Genomic DNA, 22,481 nt, shown 5'->3' on the forward strand with positions numbered 1-22,481 from the left:
CTGATAATAATCTTGAATTGAGGGTCTCCAGAAGATCTTTCGAATTTTTCAGGATCCATATTGAATTAATACCACTACGGGAATGACAAGTGCTGTAGAAGGACTGGAGACCCTCTTTGACAGCTGTGAGTATAGAAGTTAAACGTTTTGAGAGGGGTTTGGTGGTACATTTTGCAGATCCAGCTATGTAACTTTGTTTGTATGGCTTCTTGTGGAGTTTAGGAATTCAGTACATAGACGGTAATTCACAATCATTGTCTTTGGTAGAGAGAACAAAAGAGAATAGCACAGATTTAAGGTTTTCCACTATCTTAACTCTCTTATCTTTGGAGAGCGTAGTAGCAGTATAGGTACAGTAAACAAAACAGAGAAAGTTGTACCCATGTTCTCAAATTTATTTCTATGAAGAACATAAATCTAAACCAACATAAAATTTATCTTTAAGTACCAAAAATACTTAAAAGTAATAATCCTCGGAAAAAATATAATGAGATATCTCATCAAAACCTAAAATACTTCCTTGAAAATATCAGACATTTGGAAACGAATAGTTTAATTGCTTTTGCTTAAGTCAGTGAGTTTTGACAAAAAACCATTTGATCAATACATGTTGTAAATGTGTACTGATACTAATAAGAAAAAAATGGTGCTGTCAAAACGCTATTGACTGGCCATTCTATAACATCCAAAACGTCAGACTTCCTTGTTATTGTCAAATATGCAGTGCATCTAAGTGTGTCTATTGCTAAAAATTTGCATTAATTAAAGCAACAAAACAGCCAACGTAAAGAAAAAGTGTGACCTGACTTTTATTAAAACAAAAATGTGAATCCATTTTTTACAAATGTAAAATAATTTAAAATTCAGAATATATATATTGCTACTTAACATTTACATGTTTTTTTTTCTATTCATGCCATAGTATTTCTAAAATTGAATGCATTGTCTAATCTAAATTCATCAGGACTAATATTCCTTTCAATATACTGATCAATAATATCAAGTGGTATTACTAACAATCAAGTCAAATTCCCATAACCTCACTGAATACATAGATATGAAGTTGTACGTTTTTCGCCCTATACCATTCAGATTTAAATTAGTTGATATTGAAATACCGGGATCCATGAGAGCACCTTATCATCTATATCCAAACTATTAATAATGGCACATAGTAATTACAGGTATATACCATATATAACCAAAAAAAGTATACTAAGGCCATTCAAGGCTCAATTACTTGGTTCTCATGTCATTCATAAATGAAAACCAATGAGGGAGGTATGCATTTCTTTTTACCTTTTTATTTTCTCCATAATGATGAGGGTGTTCTTTTACTCACAGCAAGACAAAAATTATGTGAGCTGGTTTTGTTTTTGTTTCTTTGATATGGCAATAACAATGGGTAATGAGGTTATGAAATAAAACGGACGACTGAAGAACCAAGTAAATAACTTTGAATGGCTTAAGCCTGATGTACAAATGAGCACATTTTACTATTATAAAAAGCACAAAATATTCAAGACATACTGTACTCTGCTCAATGACGTAACATGCAGATAAAATCTAAGAGACGGAAAAATGGAACATTTTGAAAAATGTTCAGTTTTACTAATAATTGTTCGCTTCTTTCTAGATCAAAAGAAACTGTTGTTATTTGTCCTAGAAAGACCTGTATTCCACTTATTAATCAAAATATTAAATTTGCTAAATCTGTGATAAGTTAAAATGAAAATCATTGTAAAGTCATTATATTATATATTCCCAACACCAAGACAGATGTATTAGAAGTCTGGCAAAAAAGAGCGATTAATGTCATGTGCTCAGATGTTCATATCCCCCTAATCCTCTAAATATAGCAAATTAGTATGCAGGTTACATATATCTGTGAAATAATTCACTTCAAAATGTAAGTAAACATACATTTTGTATATGTTAAAATATTATTTTAAATGAGACAGAATTAAGTGGTTTGACTACAAACAAGAGTATAGCTCTAGTGAAGTAAAAATTCAGAAATATGTTATTCACACTGAGGTTAAAAAAAATATTTCACAACAAAGTTTTCCAAACTTTTAGTCGAGCTTTGGTCTTTTAGAAATAAAACCAAGGGAACAATTATTCTCTTCAATATTTTTTACTTAAAAATTATAAAATTAACCTCTAACCACATGAGTTATCATCCATCAAACATGCATTCCAATACATTTTCTCCTGATATAAAAGTACCAAAAGTTATTAAGTTTCCCATACAACTTTTCTCCTAATATAAAAGTACCAAATGCTACAGTTTCCCATAAAAAATAGCTATAAAAATAGTTATGCATTTCTTCAACATAAAAAAGAATGACATTGAGACACCAATTAAATTTGAAATCAAGGGTTAAAGTTAAAACAACACGGAATCATTAACTCACATATCTATGAGAGTCAAGTAGCTATAACAAGTACCCGTATATAATTTTACAAACAAAATGGTGTATACGACAAATGATTAGTGTAATAAAAAATACATCTCTCGATAATCATAAATGATAACTACCAATCACCTGTTATCTCTTTAATACTGATTATTCTATGTTAACAAGTACTTGCATTTTGCAATCTCAGTTTCCGCTTTATAGATGACGTATTATCTTTAAACAATCTTAATTTCGAGCATTTGATAAATTGCATCTATCCCAAAGAACTTGAGATAGAGGATATTACAAACACTGCGAAGTTAGCCTCATATCTTGACCTACACTTAGAAATCAATGGTAAAGGAAAACTATTGACCAAACTTTACGACAAACGTGATGACTTTCCATTCAAAATTATCAACTTTCCTTCCATATGTGGCAACATCCCTTCAGCACCTGCGTATGGAGTATTCATATCACAAATCATACGTTATGCCAGGGCTTGCCGAAACTACCCAGACTTTTTGTATCGCGCTAGAACTCTTACAAATAGGCTTCTGGAACAGGGTTGTGTTGCTACAAGAATGAAGTCATCACTATAGAAGTTTTATGGTTGTCATCATGAACTCGTGGATCGTTATGGTGTATCCATCTGCACCATGAAAACTGATTTATTCAACGGGTCATAGTTTTCCTTTCCTCGTTTGTCTACCCCGGACTACCCCAAATCATGCATTCATCTCCTTCCAAAATCAACCAAATCAAGAACAAAAACTCTTGCAAAGTGGGAATGTCATACACAATATATATTTTTTATCTCAAATGTGCAACAACTGAATGACTAACTAATACTGGTTCTGTGGACTGTGCCTTTTTTTAAGGAGGTACACCAAGAGTAGGGACACGACTTTTACAAATCATGGGAACCTTAGTAACCAGCATTTCACATCAATCTCATGTAAGCATCAAAGTAACTTGGACTGATTTCATTCTGTTTCAAATGTAAGGTGATAGGCTGTGGTGAAATTGAATATGATGCAAGCATATCACTGATCTGTTGAGTTATGACCTTTACTCTAGGTCTACCTCCTTAAACTGGTAAAAAGTGAATACAACGGTTTTTGATTTGCATGAATCATCTAATGACCGATTTTTATAAAGACTGCTACTAAAGAACTTCACAAAGACTATGAATCTACACCTATGTTATTAACCAAAAAAATGTTTAAGTAGCAGTCTTTGTAAGAATCATGCAAAATCTGAAAAATGTGATACACCCCAAAAAGGCAACATATTTTTATTTTTGTAATTAGGTTGTTTTATGGGTCTGTACTATGAAATGTGTAATTATTCATTCAAATCTGCCTGCTCTTAGGAGAAAATCCACATTGAAAATCCAGTAGATTCTATTGTATTTAAGTGCCATTTACAGAGTTATCTCCCTTAATTTTGAAATCTACAGTGCATTCTATATATTTTTTATCTCCTATGAGCACGGGTTATTTGAAAAACCAAATGTTAATTTCTGTTTATTATGACATTTCAAACAAAATATCAAAATTAAAAATATGTAGGCTTTCCAACCATGAATCACATTTTGCATGATCCTTAGCTGGAGTCCTACTTAACATCTTAACATGTAAAACAGGATTTCAAAAAATGTTGTATGGCAACACCATGCTAATTAAACCTGATTCATAAACTAGGACATATTTTGGCAATGGGAGTTTGGTGAATCTGAAACTATGATCATGTTCTAGCTAAACTGTAATTTTTACACGTTATTGTAAACCTATTAATTTTCGCGGTTACTAATTTTCAAGGATTATGTCAAGTGAACATAATCGCAGGTATCAATTTTTGCAGTTTCAAAAAATGGTTAGCTTTACATAATGTTAAAAATCAATTTGACGGGTACTGTTTTTCACGGTTTTCTGCCAATCGCATTATTAGCGAAAAATTAGTACACCACAAAAATTAGTACATTTTCAGTATTTTGGGGATTTGCTTGGTCAAACATTTAACAAGGGTGTAAATTTAGCAGTCAGAAGTATTGACGTCTTAAACCAAACAAATGTCCATGAGGGTATTTTTCACGGATGGTTTGTGGCCCAGAATGAAGCAAAAAATACCTCCACCAAAGACATACACGTTAATAATATACAAATAAAGAAGTGACCCCTCCTAGAAAAAAAGATTAAAAAAAATGACCTTACTTTCCAAATACATCATTGAACAAATGTAGAAAGCAATAAATGAACAAACTAACACAGATAATAACTTACACATTTAAAGTATCCAATATGCAATCAAAAACTCTATATAAATGTTCTCTTCTTAAAATAAAATAATTACAAAAAGTATCATTTTGTGACTTGATATGACGTTTGGCACTCTTAAAAACCTAAGGTATTAAAATTAAAACTTCAACATTACATGAATTCACACTTGTCATTTGGCAGGGATTGACCTTTGGCATCAGTTAAATCATGGGTGTTTATACATCCTGATGTCATTAATCTTTCAGTTGAAGGAGAGTTCAGTAAGAAAATAATGGGAAAATTATATTATTTTCATCAAAGGAATCCACAAGTGTGAATACATCTATAGCATTTATGTTAAAAAAACTGACAACCATTTAGCTTATACAAATGTGCATGCATGTAAGTCCATTCTTTACACATGTTCAATTTATTAGGTAACCATCTGCAATAAAAAAAAGAACAGAAAAAAAAAAGAAATTATGAAAACACAGCACACAAGTTATTTCCAAGACAGAACTTCCAATTTCTGAATGCAGAAAAATGGGGTTGACAAAGATATTTGACCAAAAGGACTCATATGGATGGAAAAAAGTAAAGTTACTTGTAATTAAATAAAAATAAAAATGATAAATTTCATAAATTTTATTTGGGTGGAAATTTGCATAATTTTTTATGATTTGTAGTCTAATCAAAAGAAAACTCATAACTATTAAACAGAAATAGTGTTCCCATTACTTGCATGGTCAGGTGTGGTTTCTGATCTTATTTCGTGGCAAACATATTGGTATAAATTGTATTTAATTTCACAATTCAAACAAAATTTGACATTTTTACAATTTGGATGAAAATATCTGTAGTAAATCATTTGAACACATATATGCAATAACATAGCTCCAGGAACTACACCAATGGCCGTAAAATAGTACCACTCACTCTTTGTTGACGTGAAGTACGACCAGAAAACTAACATTGCAAGGTTTTCTACATAGAGCACAATATAGTAAACTAACTGCCTAAATCTTGTTGGTCCGTTTTGAACATTTTGAAAACAGAAGACCATAACAAAACCAATGAGAAAATTAAAAACAATTTTATCAAGAGGCTTCTTGTAAAACTGTGGGTTTTGCATTGTTACCCAGGCAACCATGATGATCCAATGAATAGCAACAACCACTAGCATCCAATAGGTAAAGTAAGAAGCAAACAGGGCTAAAACCAGCATTCTTGGTCCGACCTCACATGCTCGCCATATATAATAGAAGATTGTTCCAAATATAGATAGCCCTACCTCTTCTTCGTTGTGTGAGGCCCGTAAAGCTTTGTGGTAGGATACCAGAGACCATGATACACCAATCCAAGAACCAGTCATAGCTATTGGTCTGATTATACCTGAAATATTGAAAGATTGCATGGTTTATGATCATGTTAATGTATGTCACTGTTCCAATAGTCCAATACAAGGAAATAATTTTGCTACAATATACTTATCACTTACACTGATTTAAAAATAAAGCAGGATTTAAGATAAGAAAATACTTGGTCAAACTACTTGCCATTGTTAAAACATTATGTATATACATGTTGTCACTTTATCTGTAAAATAATTTATAATTACACTTCACTCCTAACAAGGTCTTATTTTAATTAGATTCATTACAAGCAAGAAACCTAATAGGAAAATATCTTTCTTGTTTACTACCTTCATATCTTAAAAAATCAAATCGTCCTCTTCAGCAATACACAATGTTCAGTTATCTTAAATAGCACTCCACACAAGAATCACACAACAGGATTCACGGTTGGAAAGCCTGCATATTTTTGTTTTTGATATTTTGTTTAAGATGTCATAGTAAGCAGAAAGTAACATGTGGTTTTTCATATAACCATTGTTCATAAGAGATAAAAATTATATAGAATGTACTGTAGAATTCAGAATTAAGGGAGATAACTCTGTAAATGACACTAAAATAAAATAGAAACCATTGGATTTTCCATTTGGATCATCTCCTAAGATCAGACAAATTCTTATGAATAATTATACATTTGATAATATAGACATATAAAGCAACATAATAACAACCAAAAAAATATGTAGCCTTTTTTTAGGTGTATCATATTTTACAGAACCTGCATGATTCTTAATAAGACTGCTACTTAATACATAGAAATTACAATGGCAACTGCTGCAAAAATAAGGTTTTTGAACTCATTTTTATGTTATGTAAAGTACATCATGTACCAATTTTTGGTGTACTAACTCATTAACAATCCTTCATTTGGAGATTCTGTAAGTATAATGTACAGCTGGAGTACAAGTTGTGGAGCTGATTCAAGAAATGCCTCAAACATTCTCATCATTCCAGCATCTGTATCTTCGTGTAGCATGGCAGTATAATGTTTCTTCCTTTTTCCCTGCTTTGTCCATGAGCATCTAAATTTCCACCCATGGTATAAATATTCTATATGCCTGTTCAAATAAGAAAAGGACTACCTGCATTCTACCAACTTTAATGTTACAGATAAATACAATTTATTAAATATTCTATAATAACTCTTCAAGTATTCATCTCTGTATGAATCATGCAGTGGGTGAATCATGATGGGCAAAAAAAAAAACAAGTCTTTTCATGATATCTCATTCAAAATGTTATCTGAAATGCTGAAGTGGCATTCATGTCTTTTTAAAGTGTCAGAAGTTCAAGGCATAAATTATATGAAATGCACTGCAAGGTAAATAACCCACTTTTCCGTATTATTCTAATGTAACATGTGCATCCTCTGACACTTTGACGATGAACAAATGGTAAATTCATCTTCAACAGACCATAAACTTTATGCCCACATTGTCGAATTCATGTGTTTTTTTCTGAGCATGATTCACAATTTTTTCAATTTTGCCTGATTCTTACAGATTCCTGTACTTAAATGATTAGGTTAGGAAGCAGGACTATTCTACTATTCTAAGAATAGAACAACAACTCCTAACATAATACCAATACCTGTAGTTTACTACCAGTATACATTGTTCTTTTTTTTAATGCACATGTACATATGTGTGTGTGCAATTCAAATGTGAAATACTGTAGATCCACCTGTTCATATTTGTATGTAAATGAACTTGAATAATCTTCTATTTTAAAATTTAAAGAGATACAAAAATGTATATGTACTGATCAGCCTTGTGATCCAACCTTACATGTACATGTAAGGTCAAAGGAATCAACCGATCCAGAAATCAAATACCATTATAATATACACGTACATACATGTACATGTATGTATCAACTGTTTTCCATTATATAAATATGTAAATACATTCACAATCTTAAAAATCTGAGAAAATCTTGACCTTCTCTTGTTGTATAAGATGTTATACATTCTAAATATGTGACAGATCATACCTAACAGCTGGTCCCATTAACAATGGAAATGTAAATATTACTCTGAAAAACCACACTAAAAAACTAGTGTGTCCACTTCCTCTCCGTTCTCGGTAAAAGTCGATCATGTACCATCGCAAACTGGTCAAGTTCACAACCACTAAAGGCATTACAATGAATGCAACTGTAAATCCAAAAGCAGTCCATCGCTCCAAGGAGTAGTATTTCAATGCAAGCAAAACATCTGAGACAACATCATAGAAAAAGAAAGTCAATGACCCAAGGGTAGCCACAAATTCAAAAAATCTAAATGGGTGGGGATAATTCTTATTATCAAAAGACTCTGTGAATTTCCAACATCTTTGTCCACAGCAACAGCATTCTAATATTCTGCTTGAACAGGACAATTTTTTGTTAGGATCTTCAATAATGTCTAATTCTTCATTTTGTGGCAGTTTCTGATCTAATTCATCAATGCCATCTAATTCATCACTGCCATCCTCTTCTTCTTCATACTGAATACGCTTTGAGTAAGGAATCTTTCTGTTTCTTGTCATTTTTTTTTTCTTTCACTTCTTATCAGTCCGGCAAACCTATTCCTTTAACTGTTAATAAACAAGAAATTGCATCATTAGCTCATGGTAAAATAGTTTAAAAGTTGAACATGAATTCAAATTTCTAAAGGAATGTTTTCATTCATTACAAGGTCCAACTGCATTGAAGAATATATGACTGTGTCAAATAATGAAAATAATTTGTTGTAAGATTCAAAACTTATTCCATACTCTCTTATCTCAGTTCCTAGAAATATCTTCTCCTGAAAATGTTTCTATCATGAAAAAAACTTATTTGATCTTACTGTAGCTATTCTATATTGATACATGTACCAGTATATGTAATATCGTATGGTATATTTTTATAACAATATATATAAAATTACATAATTTAAACACTCGTGAAATTACTTATTGCATAAATGAAGATTGAAATGAACCATGTGTCATATATTGTATGCAGGATATTTTCAATTAAAATCTCATTAAACACATGATCATATCTTAGAAATTATTCTAATCATTAACATGTGAATACTTTATCACTCAAACATTTAAATTACAATGTATCATAAATCCTTGTCATATTACAAATAGAGTTTTTTGTGCACTTTCGTCATAATTGAAAGATCCTTATTAAGTTAAAATCACTCAACACATACAATACTGACAAAGCAAAACTTTAAGTTAACCCCTTTTATAAATGTACACGCAATGAAGTGTTGATTTATTTATATACAGCATAAGTACATTGTAAATGTATCTTAGAAAGTCAATCACAAGATAAATATAGTTATTCAATAAGTATCAATTGTGGCAGAACTGCTTGATTTATGTCCCTTGATTAACTTATTTCAGTTTAATTAATTTTGTTGTGTTTTGAGATTTAAGTCATTGATAATTTATTTAGATAATCTAAAGATACTAAAAATGAAAATAAACTTTATCCAGATTGATATATTTTATAATAAATTTTCTCAGACATTGAAGTATTATGATTTATTATTCACCTTATCAATGAATATTTATAGATTTGAATACGATAACTTTGCCAACTTTTCATAATTGTCTGAGGACTAATTTCTAGTCCAACATTGCGAATAGCCTAGCTGTTCCAACAAGGTTAGTGCAACTGCCACACACCTACCCCACTTGAAATGAGATTGCTCCATTTTAATGACTTCTGTATGCAATAAAGTATTTTGTACTTGGGAAATGAAATGTATTGCTAATTGTATTGATTCCTTTACATTGGACCCACATTGCGCTACAAAGCTTTGCATTCGTCGTCCCTCTTATAGTCAATCTAAAGCTGGTATGAATTGTAATCTGAGTCTGCCGAATCTTAAGCAGTAATTGCACCTGCTACATTTTAGTCCCGCGAGGCGGATCAGAAGTTATACACAATTCCTGCTGGTTTAGATTTAAAAATTGGGGAATAGTTTTAAGAAATGGAGCAATCTTTTGAGTCAGTATTGGGAGCCACCGGAAATACTAGACCTAATAGAAGTGATGGTAATGATTCTTGTGACTCACGTAAAAGTAGAGAAGGTCAGCGACTTGGTCAAAGTAAGTTTGCTTATAAATATTGCAATGATTCTGATAGTGATAAGGAAATAAGGGTCACGAACTATCATACTGAAAAACCATTCATGCGTACATCTACACCATGTATTATTGTTAATGAGACAAAAAAAAATCTCAGTCACGTGTTATTGATGATACTGGTTATAGTGCAACTAAATATGATTTAAAACCCACTACAGATTCTCATGTGCGATTTCAAGGTCATCGATACGAATCGGATTCAGATTATGAAAGAGAACCATATAAAAAGAAAATTTACAGACAAAAGTCTAAGAGCAATGTAATCGAATCAAAAGATACGCGTTACGGAGGAAATGAATTTGCGTTTTCACAAATTAAAACAGAACATAAACAAAACAAAGAACAAAACGTACGTGATAGCGATAATCAAACGTATAGTCACAGACGTGAATCGAGTGATGATGATTTCATGAAACTACCTAGATTTACACAACCAGTAGAAAAGGTCCATAGATCGAGAAGGTATGAGCTACCGAGCGTCCCATATCACGAGCATCAAAACCAAACTGGTTTTCATATTCCCGTTAGTCATAAAGTACAAAGGCCGAACACTGTGTATGATGTTCAAAAACTGCCGAGTGATTATGACACTTATGTGCAGAATAAAACCGATTCGAAGGGTTATGTCTCTGACACAAAGTCTACTAAACACACATACTACGTACCACAGGCGCAATATGAAAATGTCACAGTACCAAAAATAGAAGAAAAATATAATTTTTCACACGTGGTTCGTGACCCTCAACAATGCCATGATTATAATGACAGATGCTCAACAGTATAAAATGCATCCGGGGTTGACTAAGTCATGTTATGATGACGGGGTTGATTATTCAAGATATTTGCAGTCTTTTCACCCTCAATCATTAACACATGCTATAGCTTTTGCTAGTGAGTTTGAAGCTTTCTTGGGCCCAGCTGATAAAATTATTAAACCCCGAGACATAGACACGTTTGAAAGTGACTTCACTAACAGTAGCTCAGAATTAAGGTATGCAGATAATGTGACTAAGCAAGAGACTTTAACCATGAATGAACTTTCTAAACTTCTAGATGAAAAGTTTGATAAAATATTAAGGAAGGAGACAATTTCAAATGAGGGTAGAATCCCCAATACAAATGAAGTTTATGGGAATGAAAATAATACTTATCAACAGGGATATTATCATGGTCCACCAAAAGAAATAAGGTGTTATTTTTGTAAAGAGATTGGTCATATCCAAAATCGGTGTAGATATTATAAAGAAAGTCAAGGAATGCATCAAGGTCAAAGAAAGTCTAATGATGAGTTAAACTGTTAGGGACTGATTTAGGGGTCGGAAAATCAGTCCGCTTCGAAGACGAAAAACGACCAAATTCTGAAAAAAGAGTAACATTAGGTCCAATAACTGAGAAGGATAAGGAATTAAAACCTGATTCTGAAAACAGGCCTGCCAACAGCATAGAGTTGGATCAAGCAGTCACTGTAGATAAAGAGTCTAAAAATAAAACTGAAGATTCATGTTTAAATGTCGAGGTGAAAATAAATGAGCTAAAGTGAAAGCTTCTTGTGGATACTGGCTCACCTGTTTGCATAATATCAGAAGGATTATTTGCAAAATTAGTTAATACTTCAGATTCACTCTTGTCAGAGACTTCCACTACGGTCCATACGGCTGATGGATCCGCCTTAAAAGTTAAGGGCACACTCAAAGCTAAGTTGAAAATTGGAAAACTCTGTGTTGAACAAGAATTGATATTAGCTAATATTGAAGAATTGTCAGGCATTTTAGGAATGAATTTCCTGGATAAAAATGATGTTGAAATACATGTAGGAAAAGGTTTGCTAGTTATTAAAGGTCAAAAGATTACGATAAAAAAGGAACCAAATAGCACTTGTGCTAAAGTTAGATTATCAGATAAAATTTGTTTACCACCACAGAGTGAGGTGCTAGTAGACAGTTACATAGATGGTAAGGTTCAGAATGACGCAGGGTTGGTTGAAGGGACACCCTTTGTTAAACATAAGGGCTTAATGCTAGCTAAAACCTTGATAAATACAGAGAGTGACACTACTTGTCGTTTAATCATGTTAAATTTGAATAAAAAAGCAATTATGCTGAATGAAAACACAGTGATAGGTTTAGTTAATGAGGTCAGTCCTGTTGTAGAACAAAATGAAAGTAAAATTTTAGATATTATTGAACATGATACAGCCCTTCCTGGGCATTTACAACCATTACTAGAAAATGCGTCAGATAAGCTAACGGAAACAGAAAAGGGGAGATTAAAAGACTTAATCTAAGAATTTAAAGATGTTTTTGCTGAACCAGGCAAACCTTTAGGGCAAACAGATTTAACTACTCATCAAATTGATACATCCCCAAATTAAAATCCCTTTAGCTAAAAAGGAAATAGTTGATAAAGAATTAGATAAGTCGTTGAATGATGGATTGATAGAATCTAGCAACAGTCCTTGGTCTTCACCAATATGTTTGGTCACTAAAAAAGATGGGACCCCTAGATTTTGTATTGACCTGAGAGCTGTTAATAGAATAAATAAAAAAGATGCTTATCCATTGCCAAGACCGGATGACACGTTTGAGGCCCTCTCGGGGTCTTGTTGGTTTCATGTTGTTGATATGCAAACTGGATATTGGCAAATTAAAATGGATAAAAATGACCAACAAAAGACTGCTTTTGCAACCCACAGGGGTTTGTTTGAGTTCAAAGTTATGCCCATGGGGTTATCAAATTCAGCTGCCACATTTGAAAGATTAGTAGAGACAGTTTTGGGAAGTCTAAATTGGAAAAAGTGCTTATGTTATTTAGATGATATAGTTATAATGGGAAGCGACTTTGAAGTAGCATTAGACACTTTGAAAGAAGTGTTTCAAAGGTTACAAGCAGCTCATTTAAAACTTAAGGCTAAAAGTATCATTTATTTCAGAGTAAAGTTACTTATTTAGGTCATGTGGTGTCGTCAAAAGGTATTGAGTGTGATCCTTCCAAAATTTCTGACGTTCAGAATTGGGAAGAACCTAAAAATGTAAAAACTGTCAAAAGCTTTCTAGGATTCACAGGGTATTATAGAAAATTTATTCAAAACTATGCAGAAATAGCAGCCTCTTTAAACAGACTGACCCGAAAAGGAGTGAAATACATATGGGATGAAAAATGTCAAAATTCATTCGATCAATTAAAAAAAGCCCTTGTAACAGCGCCAATTCTTAGTCTTCCCACAAGGGATGGAAAATTTGTCCTTGACACTGATGCAAGTAATGTAGGGGCTGGGGCTGTATTGTCGCAAATTCAGAATGACGAAGAACATGTAATAGCATATTCCAGTCGCGCTTTAAGTAGGTCACAACAGAATTACTGTACCACAAAACAGGAACTGTTAGCCGTTGTACTTTTTGTTGAACAGTTTAGACACTACTTGTGCGGAAGACCGTTCCTCATTCGCACTGATCATGCACCGTTATACTGGCTCAAAAATTTTAAAAACCCAGAGGGTATGCTGGCGAGATGGTTAAGTATATTAGATACATATGACTTTGAGATTCAGCATCGTAGTGGAGCGAAGCATCAGAACGCAGACGCGATGTCAAGACACCCAAAATTTAAGTGTCACTTTAATAAATGTCCTGATTGTTCTTCGGTTCCGTCAGATTCAAACCTAGATTCGACAGTACAAGTTTTCCCGATAACTAGGGTGATAGCTAGCCATAGTAACATGAATGTCACAATGGAACCAAATTGGTTACAAGTTTGGTCGAAAAATGAATTAGTTGAATTTCAGAGTAAAGACCATTCAGTAGGTCCGATCCGTCAATTGAAAATAGACTATATAGATAGGCCAAAGCGCGAGGAAGTTCGAGATTTAAACAAAGAGGGACATACGTTATGGACCCAATGGAATTTATTAGAAATTCATGATGGGTTATTCTATCGGCGTATCGATAATAAGCTATGAAAAAGTATTTTACAATTAGTGGCGCCTTTGAAGATTCGAGACTATATTTTCAAAGAGGTATATGATAATCGTATTGGTGGGCATTTTGGAAGAAATAAAACTCTACAAAATGTTAAAAGGAGGTTCTACTGACCTGGGTGTACTGAATCCGTTAAGCAATGGTGTAAAAGTTGCGATATATGTGCAAAAGGAAAGCCAGGTCCAGGAATCGGGAAATCGCCTTTGAAGCACTTTCCGTGTTAACGGACCGATGCAGTGCATAGCTTTAGATATTGTCGGGCCGCTGCCTATGAGTCGAGAAAGTAATGAATATATAATCGTTATTGGGGACTACTTTATTAAGTGGCAACAGGCATTTCCGGTTCAAAATCACACAGCATTAACGGTTGCTAACAAATTAATTACAGAAGTCTTCTGTCGGTTCGGACGTCCGGCACAGGTTCATAGCGATCAAGGTCGCAAATTCGAGTCAGACCTATTTAAAATAGTCTGTCAGAAGCTTGGTATAGAGAAGACACGCACAACACCTTATAGGCCACAGTCTGACGGACTGGTGGAAAGATTCAATAGGACTCAAAGACAAATGTTGTCTCTGTTTGCACACGAAAACCCTTTAGATTGGGACGATCATATTCCATACTTACTCATGGCTTACCGTGCGACTGAGCATGCCAGCACTAAGTGTAGTCCAAATTTACTAATGTTAGGGCGAGAAGTTACGATGCCGATAGATTTAATTGTCGGGTTACCACCGGGTGAACCGGAATACGTATGTCCAATACAGTATGTTGAATGGCTAAAAGGTGCAATGGCTACATCATTCGAGTTTGCTAATGACGTAGGGTTAAAAGAAAGAGAATATCAAATTGGCAAATGGGTTTGGCGTTGGTACCCACCTGCGGCTGGTCAGAAATTAAAGTTAGGTTGGACAGGACCCTATCTGGTTATTAAGCAATTTCCCCCTTAACATATTCTATCCAAAAGGATGTTAATTCAAGAGAAATAAATGTTCATGTAGACCACATAAAACCATATGAAGGGAGAAACTCTCCAGTCAATTGGATTTAACCCCAAGGAAATCAAAGTCTTCTAACAAGTGAAGAGGCTAATAGTGATGACAATGAATTGTCACCTGATGAGCATGAATTTTCATTTGATAATGAAGGTTTACCTCCTACTGATATGTCACAGTCACCCCAATTGCTAAGATCAAGAGTAGGCAGAACAATAAAGCCCAGAGAAAGGTATTCTCCCGACGGCTTCCTCGAAACTGATATTGAATGGATTGGTTTGATATAAATGTATATAAACTCGCGTAAATTAAGTAAAGTTAGGAGGGACCCGGACTTTGGAAGAGTGATGGGAGTTTAACTAGTTTTTATGAGATTTAGTAAGTGTATCATGGCACTGTTGTTTTTAAAAAGTTGTTAGTAAAATTTATTTTTGATATGCATATACATACATAAGCCGTATTCATATGAAGTATAATTTGTTATATTTTTCCTTGATAGTATTTATGATAATATTTTATGATCTACATGTACTTATAATGCTTGCTATTTTGTAGTATGGCTGACGAATTTATTCTTGATGAGGAGAGGGATATGCAGGAGATAAAGGTATTCAGTAATACTATGTTGAGGCCAGTGTGGAATCCTTACGGAGACTGGTGGTGTAATGTGCCGCACTGCAATACAAAGTTATATAAAACACTGGAGTGACATCCATAAAGAGACAACCAATGTATACTCATGTAAACGTTGTACGATGAGATTTCAGCGTAGAGATCGTGCTTTGAGCCATGCTTTCCGTGCTCACAAGCTTACGGGTCCAGAAAATGTTAAAAGGTTGTAAGTTCGCAACTACCGCTTCCGTGATACATGTGGTACGCTACCATACAGGAAGGGGTCGGTTGAAGAAAGGGAGAGGATGACGAAGGAAGCGAGGGAGAAGGCGCAAGAAGAAAGGAGGCGACTGAAGATGAAGATTGAAAAAGAACGTGGTTTTATGGATTGACATTTCGACGAACTGTTAAATTTCAGAAAGTTATATGGATAATTTATTTACATATTTTGATAAACTTTTAAGCCGGTTAATTGTTGCTTTGTGTTCAGTGTTGATATTTAATATATTACGGGTGTTAATTGTTTTTTTTTTAATTTATTGTTTATCTAATGGGGGTGAGTGTGGCAGAACTGCTTGATGTATGTCCCTTGATTAACTTATTTCAGTTTAATTAATTTTGTTGTGTTTTGAGATTTAAGTCATTGATAATTTATTTAGATAATCTAAAGATACTGAAAATGAAAATAAACTTTATCCAGAAAAAAAACCTTATCAATGAATATTTATAGATTTGAATAAGATAACTTTGCCAACTTTTCATAATTGTCTGAGGACTAATTTCTAGTCCAACATTGCGAATAACCTAGCTGTTCCAACAAGGTTAGTGCAACTGCCACATACCTACCCCACTTGAAATGAGATTGCTCCATTTTAATGACTTCTGTATGCAATAAAGTATTTTGTACTTGGGAAATAAAATGTATTGCTAATTGTATTGATTCCTTTACATTGGACCCACATTGCGCTACAAAGCTTTGCATTCGTCGTCCCTCTTATAGTCAATCTAAAGCTGGTATGAATTGTAATCTGAGTCTGCCGAATCTTAAGCAGTAATTGCACCTGCTACACAATAAAGGTTCTAGAAAAAAGGGGGTTCCAGAAAAAAAAGGGTTCCAGCTAATATTTGCTGATTTTTCCCAAAGTTTGCATGAAATTAAAATAACAAATTTTCCAACAAATGGGGGTTCCATACCCCCTCCTGTCACCACTAAAACCCCAGGATCTGCAACTGAGTATTCATATTACCAATGCATTCACGGTAGCCAAGTGGGAAGTATTAAGTACATTCAATGTCTTTCAAGAAAAAAACTAACTTTCCGTTTTCATTTCCTTTTGAAAACAGAAAATATTCTTAAATATTCAATAAACATTCCATCCAACCAAGTGAGGGTTGAGGGAGCAAAGGGGGGCTCAAAACCCTAACTTGGGAGGATGCAAACAATTAAACCTGCTTATATTCTATAGAGTATCAAATGAACATTTCCTTTGAAAACATGAGAAGTCAATTATCTCAAGTACAAATCTATTCTGGTAAATCAATAATAAACGTAAATGATACCTGTACATTGATGGCAATTTGATCTGCACTTGTTCACTAGACATATCTCAACCAGCCCTTCTCAACTGAATTCATTTTCCTTTATTTACATAACCCCACTGACCTACCTATTAAAAGACAGGAAATAATCAGTTCCTTATGTAATGCAATATTTACATGAATAAAGTGTTTAGTTCACTCTAAATAAAGAAAAGCTACAAATGTATACACCTCTAAGAAAATCCTAGAATAAAAGGAAGCTATACTCCTCTCCTTGTAGCAGTTATAATGTCCTGAAGTGTTATCATGTAAGAGAAATATAGGTTTTCCTTACTCACTAAAAGTACAACTGGGTGCAAAATGAAGGCTTCCAAAAATTTTATATTACAGTGTAAATCTATTCTAGTTTTTAATCATCTGAATATAGCTGAAATATTGCTGCTCGGACGTTAAACCCCAACAAACAAACAAGCAAAGATACTGGCCATAAACTGCTATATACCTCATTTTCTGTCTTTCAAGGGCAATAACACTAACAAGGAGTCATCTTAATACTTTGGTCACCACAGACTTTTGCAGTACTTATCATAAGGATCATTTCAGCAAGTAAAAATTTCTTTTTATCTTTCATAAATTTCAAGATATTTGCTGAAAACTGTCAAAAATAATGTCATCTTTCGCCTTACAAGGTCAATAACTCTAACAAGGAGTTGTCTGACAATTTTGGCTGTTGTAGGCCTTATGATAAGGATCACTTCAGCAATTGAAAGACTTTGGCTAAACCTAATGTTTTGAAGATATACATGTATGAGAAAAAATTCTGACTGACCTCTTTGTTCTATTTTTAGTAACTTCACCCATATTTTTGTGACAGATAAAAAATTCCTTAATCAGATTTCAGCAGAATACCTTAAGATACATTAATTCATACCAAATTTGATTCCAGTTGGTCAAGTAATGTCAGAGGAGAATGTTTTTGAAAGAAAAAAAAACATTAAAAAGAGATGGCATTAGCTCACATGACCCTTTGGGCCATGTGAGCTAAAAATTGATTTTTCAAAAGCAAAAAAACTTATACCAGTGAATAGTGTGAATATGTTCACTAAAATAAATCCATAAAAACTAACAACCACAAAAATTAATAAGTTACAGTTAGACACAAAACAATGCTCAGTAGAATGATTCACTTCCTACCAGATCTTTACTAGGAGTCATCCTTAAACCAGCATTAATCAAGGAGACTTAAGTTTGTCAATATTTCAGCTTCTTTCTATATTACTGATAGGCTTCAATAACATATAAATCCTTCCTTGATTTTCTTTGACAATATTTTGTGAAGAAAAACCATAATGTACTACAATATATTCAATCTTTATACAAAAATCTAATAAAAAAAATGATTAATTGTTGGATTTGTTCTTGCACCAAGGAGATGCATAATATCCATTTTGAATATCAATGTACAGCCACAATTTTGGCAATATCCATTGATTTTAAGATAAAGTAGATAAAACAAAATCCTTTTGTCAATACATTTTTCAGAATTATGACTTGTTATGCAAGGTTAACTTGGCTTGATAAGATTTTGCAAATACATGTGTATGCAAAAACCTTTTATTTTGAATCACTTCTCTTTTCCTTTTTAGATCTACAATGTACATGCACAAATAAACATTACCAGTATACTCTATACTAAAAATACTTTATATTCATTTATTTGTGACTGTGAGCACAAATTACATAATTCAAGTTTTAATTCAAATGTGCATGTGTACATGCACATGTACATGGGTAGAGAATACAACCTTGTGAATCATAACACCTGAACAACAACATAAATTAAATTTTAAAACACATACAAGAAAACACAACTTTATATTCAAATAAACTTATCATGCTTATATTCAGGAGCAATTTAGCTCCATTTAGGCCAAATAAAATTATACCTTTGTTTCCTGTTCAGGGCCTAATCTAGGAAGAGAAATGAGCAAAAACTTCACCTTGTTCATGCTCACTTCTCTCATTTGTCTTTGACATGGAGAGGTTTTTGTAATAGACTACTGGGACAAAAATGTCAATATCATTATTTTTCAAACAGAATTTACTCAAACTTCTCTTCTTGTCAATGACTAGAATACGCCCTGCTGTTATATATGTACATGTCAGAAAAAAAGATTGGTCAGTCGGTCAGGATTTTTTTTTTATTCTGTTTTTTTTTTTTTTTTTTTTTTAATTTTTTCCCAAATTACATAGGAAACAACTTCAAAAAACATCTTATTAACCAACCAGACTTTGTGGAAACCAAAAATTGACTTGGTAGTACTTTTTGCTGTTTGCTAGCTTGAAATAGGGAGTCAAGGCATGAGTCAGTTGGGTAACGGAGGTATGATTTTATTTGGTCTTACTGAAAATGTGCAAGACATTTTGGCTGGTAACTGAAAAAAACCTTCATAAACACATAGATAAATGTGTATATGTATTTGCTGGAGTAAAATTGTGTATACTTTCAACTGAAAAATATATGTATACAATGTGCATATACATGTACACTGTCGGTATACTGTAAATGTACTGATTTTTGCGGTGTACTTATTTTCTCTATTTTCGTGGTGGACAGAAAACTATGAAAAATAAAATATATGCAAAATTGATTTTTGACACTATATAACACTAATCATTTTTTTCAAACAGCGAAAATTGATACCCACGAATATGTTCACTTGACATAATCCATGAAAATTAGCAACCGCAAAAATTAATATGTTTACAGTACTAAACAGTGTTCTACAATGTAAAGCAGGGTGCAGGTCCTGAAAAGGGACACTTTGGTGCAATGTTGAATTTCCAAAAAGGGCATTTTTATTGAAATAAGGTTTATTGTCATATAAAAACTTTTATTTTCACAGAATTTGTAAAAGGGTAGTTTTAAGAAATAAATTACCTCACACTTTTTGGTGCAATTAAGCTTAACATGTAAAATTATTTTTTAACCTGATCTGCTTCACCTTGTTTCATTTACCACATTCCCCCCTTTTGATCTTTTTTTTTGTGTTTATTTTTTTTTAGAAAAAAAGTAGGGAAAAAGGCCAAATGAGTTGAATTTCAATTGATCCTGAGTTCTTCATGACATTATGGGAATGTAATATAATAAAATAGAAGTTTGTAAACCCCTTTTTGTAGTGCTTTCCTTCCAACCTAATAGAAATTTTGGAGTTTAAATTCTCTACTTTTTTTGGATTTGAGGAAACATTAACAAATTCCTCATAAAATACTTTTTTAAAAAGATTTGGAAGTAAATGCAGTGTATGATGAAAGAATGCAAAAAAAAACACAGTCAAATTAAAGTGCATTGTACATGAGTAACAAGGAATTGCACAAAACATGTGCATGGACTACCTGCACTTGTAGGATTAGCATCTTCTGTTTTTCCAAAAACACATGCTTAGTTTCTCATTTCATGTCATATGAGTGAGGAATTAAAACTACTGAATAGAACAAAATAGTTTTGATGATAGAGATGAACAGTCTGACAACTCAGATACATGTGTATCTGCTATTACGGCCAATATGGGATGGTATCAAATTCATTACAGAATTCAAAATAATGTTGTGTACCTAACAGTGTATTTATATTTTGCAGACTGTTAAAACTACTAAATACTAGAATTCGTCATGAAGTTTTCTTGTATGTTTCAGAAGCTTCTACCTGGTATCAAGTCACATTGATTAATCATGTAAAGAGACTTTCAAATTCATGCAGACAAAATGATTTACTCAATCCAGAATATCTCAATGATGTATTTAGCAGATATCATGCAAAGTACTTAAAAGACATTCTTGGAAAGACAGTGTATAACAAATGACAAAACTGAGAACATACTAACATTTTTTAACATTGTTTCGAACAGAGCCTCATCTAAAATATTGTTTATCTAAATATATTTTGTATTTCAAAACTGGGATTCCTTACTTTCCTCCTTGAAATTACAAATGAACATCATGGTAACATTTCTGTTGTACACAGAACTTGGAAAATGTGTACTACACAGTTTAAGACAAAGTGCATTTCCTAATTAATTTTCTGAAATACATGTACAGATGTACATGTATGAGGATGAAAGAAACAAAATGTTTGAAGATGTCTTAGGAGTGTACCATAATATTTCTGGTTTTTCAGATAAAATGTGTGAAATTGTATAATCATTTACTTGGCAAATTAGTAATAAATTTATAGCAGATCATTATCATGTTATATCAGAACTACATTGTAAAAAACAACAAATGTTGAAAATATTTCTATTTGGAAATCAGAAATTTAAGTTATATTCAACAAGTTACATGACACATTATAATAATTTTTTTTTTTTAAATATGCACTTGTAATAATGTTATGTTAGGTACACAGTAGTACATGTAAACATAGACCAAACACAGAAGCTGACATTGCAATGTACGTTAAACACAGATAAATGTACATGTACATTAAAATTATGGAAATCAACACACAAATGTACCTATGAGCAGAATTTTAAAGTCTACAGTTTTTTTTTATACACCCTATCTTGAAGATTAATGACCTGTCATTAAGAAAAAAATGCAAGAACGTGACATACACATGTACATCTTTTTAGTATATACATGTATACAAGAACAGGTGTAAATGAGAGTTCATTCTCTGTCCAGGGTCTGAAATTATTAAAAGGTTTTCCTATTGGAGTATTGCCCAAGACACATAAAATTATGTATAGTTTGTACAAATTGTAGTCTGTACAAACATGAGTCACGTTTACGTTGTTGTTCCTCTCATTTACCTCACAGATCGAGAGTGGAAATAAATACATTAAATGACAGTACCTGAGAATGTCAACAACACAAAAATTTCAAAAAAAGAGAGATATCAATTTATTGGGAAGCGTAACGCCTAACAATACACGATTTCATGCGATGACAATTCGTCATAGGAGAAGTTCGTACCATGCAAGGAGTTAAATATATATATATCATTGGCACCCTGCTATTCGTTACACACAAACATCAGTGACAAAGTTATTAAGACTACTGAAAGTGGATAGCCAAATCAGTAAATAGCCTAGAACAATGAATCCCAAAAGGGATTAGAAATTCGATGGCGGATCCAGAAATTCCATTAGAGGAT

General features: G+C 32.9%; 1 protein-coding gene across 5 annotated transcripts; it reads right to left on the reverse strand.

The window, feature by feature from the left end:
* Positions 1–374: 374 nt before the first annotated feature.
* Positions 375–22,241, reverse strand: LOC148628643 (XK-related protein 6-like). 5 transcript variants are annotated; one of them, XM_088591593.1, is made up of 6 exons: positions 22,181–22,241; positions 17,348–17,454; positions 8,068–8,651; positions 6,925–7,133; positions 5,955–6,055; positions 375–5,108 (listed from the first exon to the last, which is right to left on the reverse strand). In XM_088591593.1, the coding sequence occupies exons 3-6, from the start codon at positions 8,601–8,603 to the stop codon at positions 5,097–5,099; spliced, it is 858 nt and encodes a 285-aa protein (XP_088447719.1). In that variant the 5' UTR covers positions 8,604–8,651; positions 17,348–17,454; positions 22,181–22,241; the 3' UTR covers positions 375–5,096. The 5 variants fall into 5 exon arrangements, with proteins under 5 accessions (XP_088447719.1, XP_088447696.1, XP_088447701.1 ...); XM_088591570.1 differs by having other exon boundaries at positions 375–6,055; XM_088591602.1 differs by lacking the exon at positions 375–5,108 and having other exon boundaries at positions 5,928–6,055; positions 6,906–7,133.
* Between the last annotated feature and the right edge of the window lie 240 nt (positions 22,242–22,481).

This window comes from Perna viridis, chromosome 1, assembly GCF_037379345.1.
Source record: "Perna viridis isolate PV_CMFRI_1.1 ecotype Kerala chromosome 1, ASM3737934v1, whole genome shotgun sequence".
Lineage (NCBI taxonomy): Eukaryota > Metazoa > Mollusca > Bivalvia > Mytilida > Mytilidae > Perna > Perna viridis.

What these genes read in the sequence shown, in the direction of transcription:
- LOC148628643 (XM_088591570.1), bottom strand. Translation starts at nt 8,603, where the DNA reads ATGACAAGAAACAGAAAGATTCCTTACTCAAAGCGTATTCAGTATGAA. An exon ending in TTAATGGGACCAGCTGTTAG is followed by an intron (nt 7,134 to 8,067) that starts GTATGATCTGTC and finishes TTATTTGAACAG; the next exon opens with GCATATAGAATATTTATACC. An exon ending in AAATGAAGGATTGTTAATGA is followed by an intron (nt 6,056 to 6,924) that starts GTTAGTACACCA and finishes TCAATATTTCAG; the next exon opens with GTATAATCAGACCAATAGCT.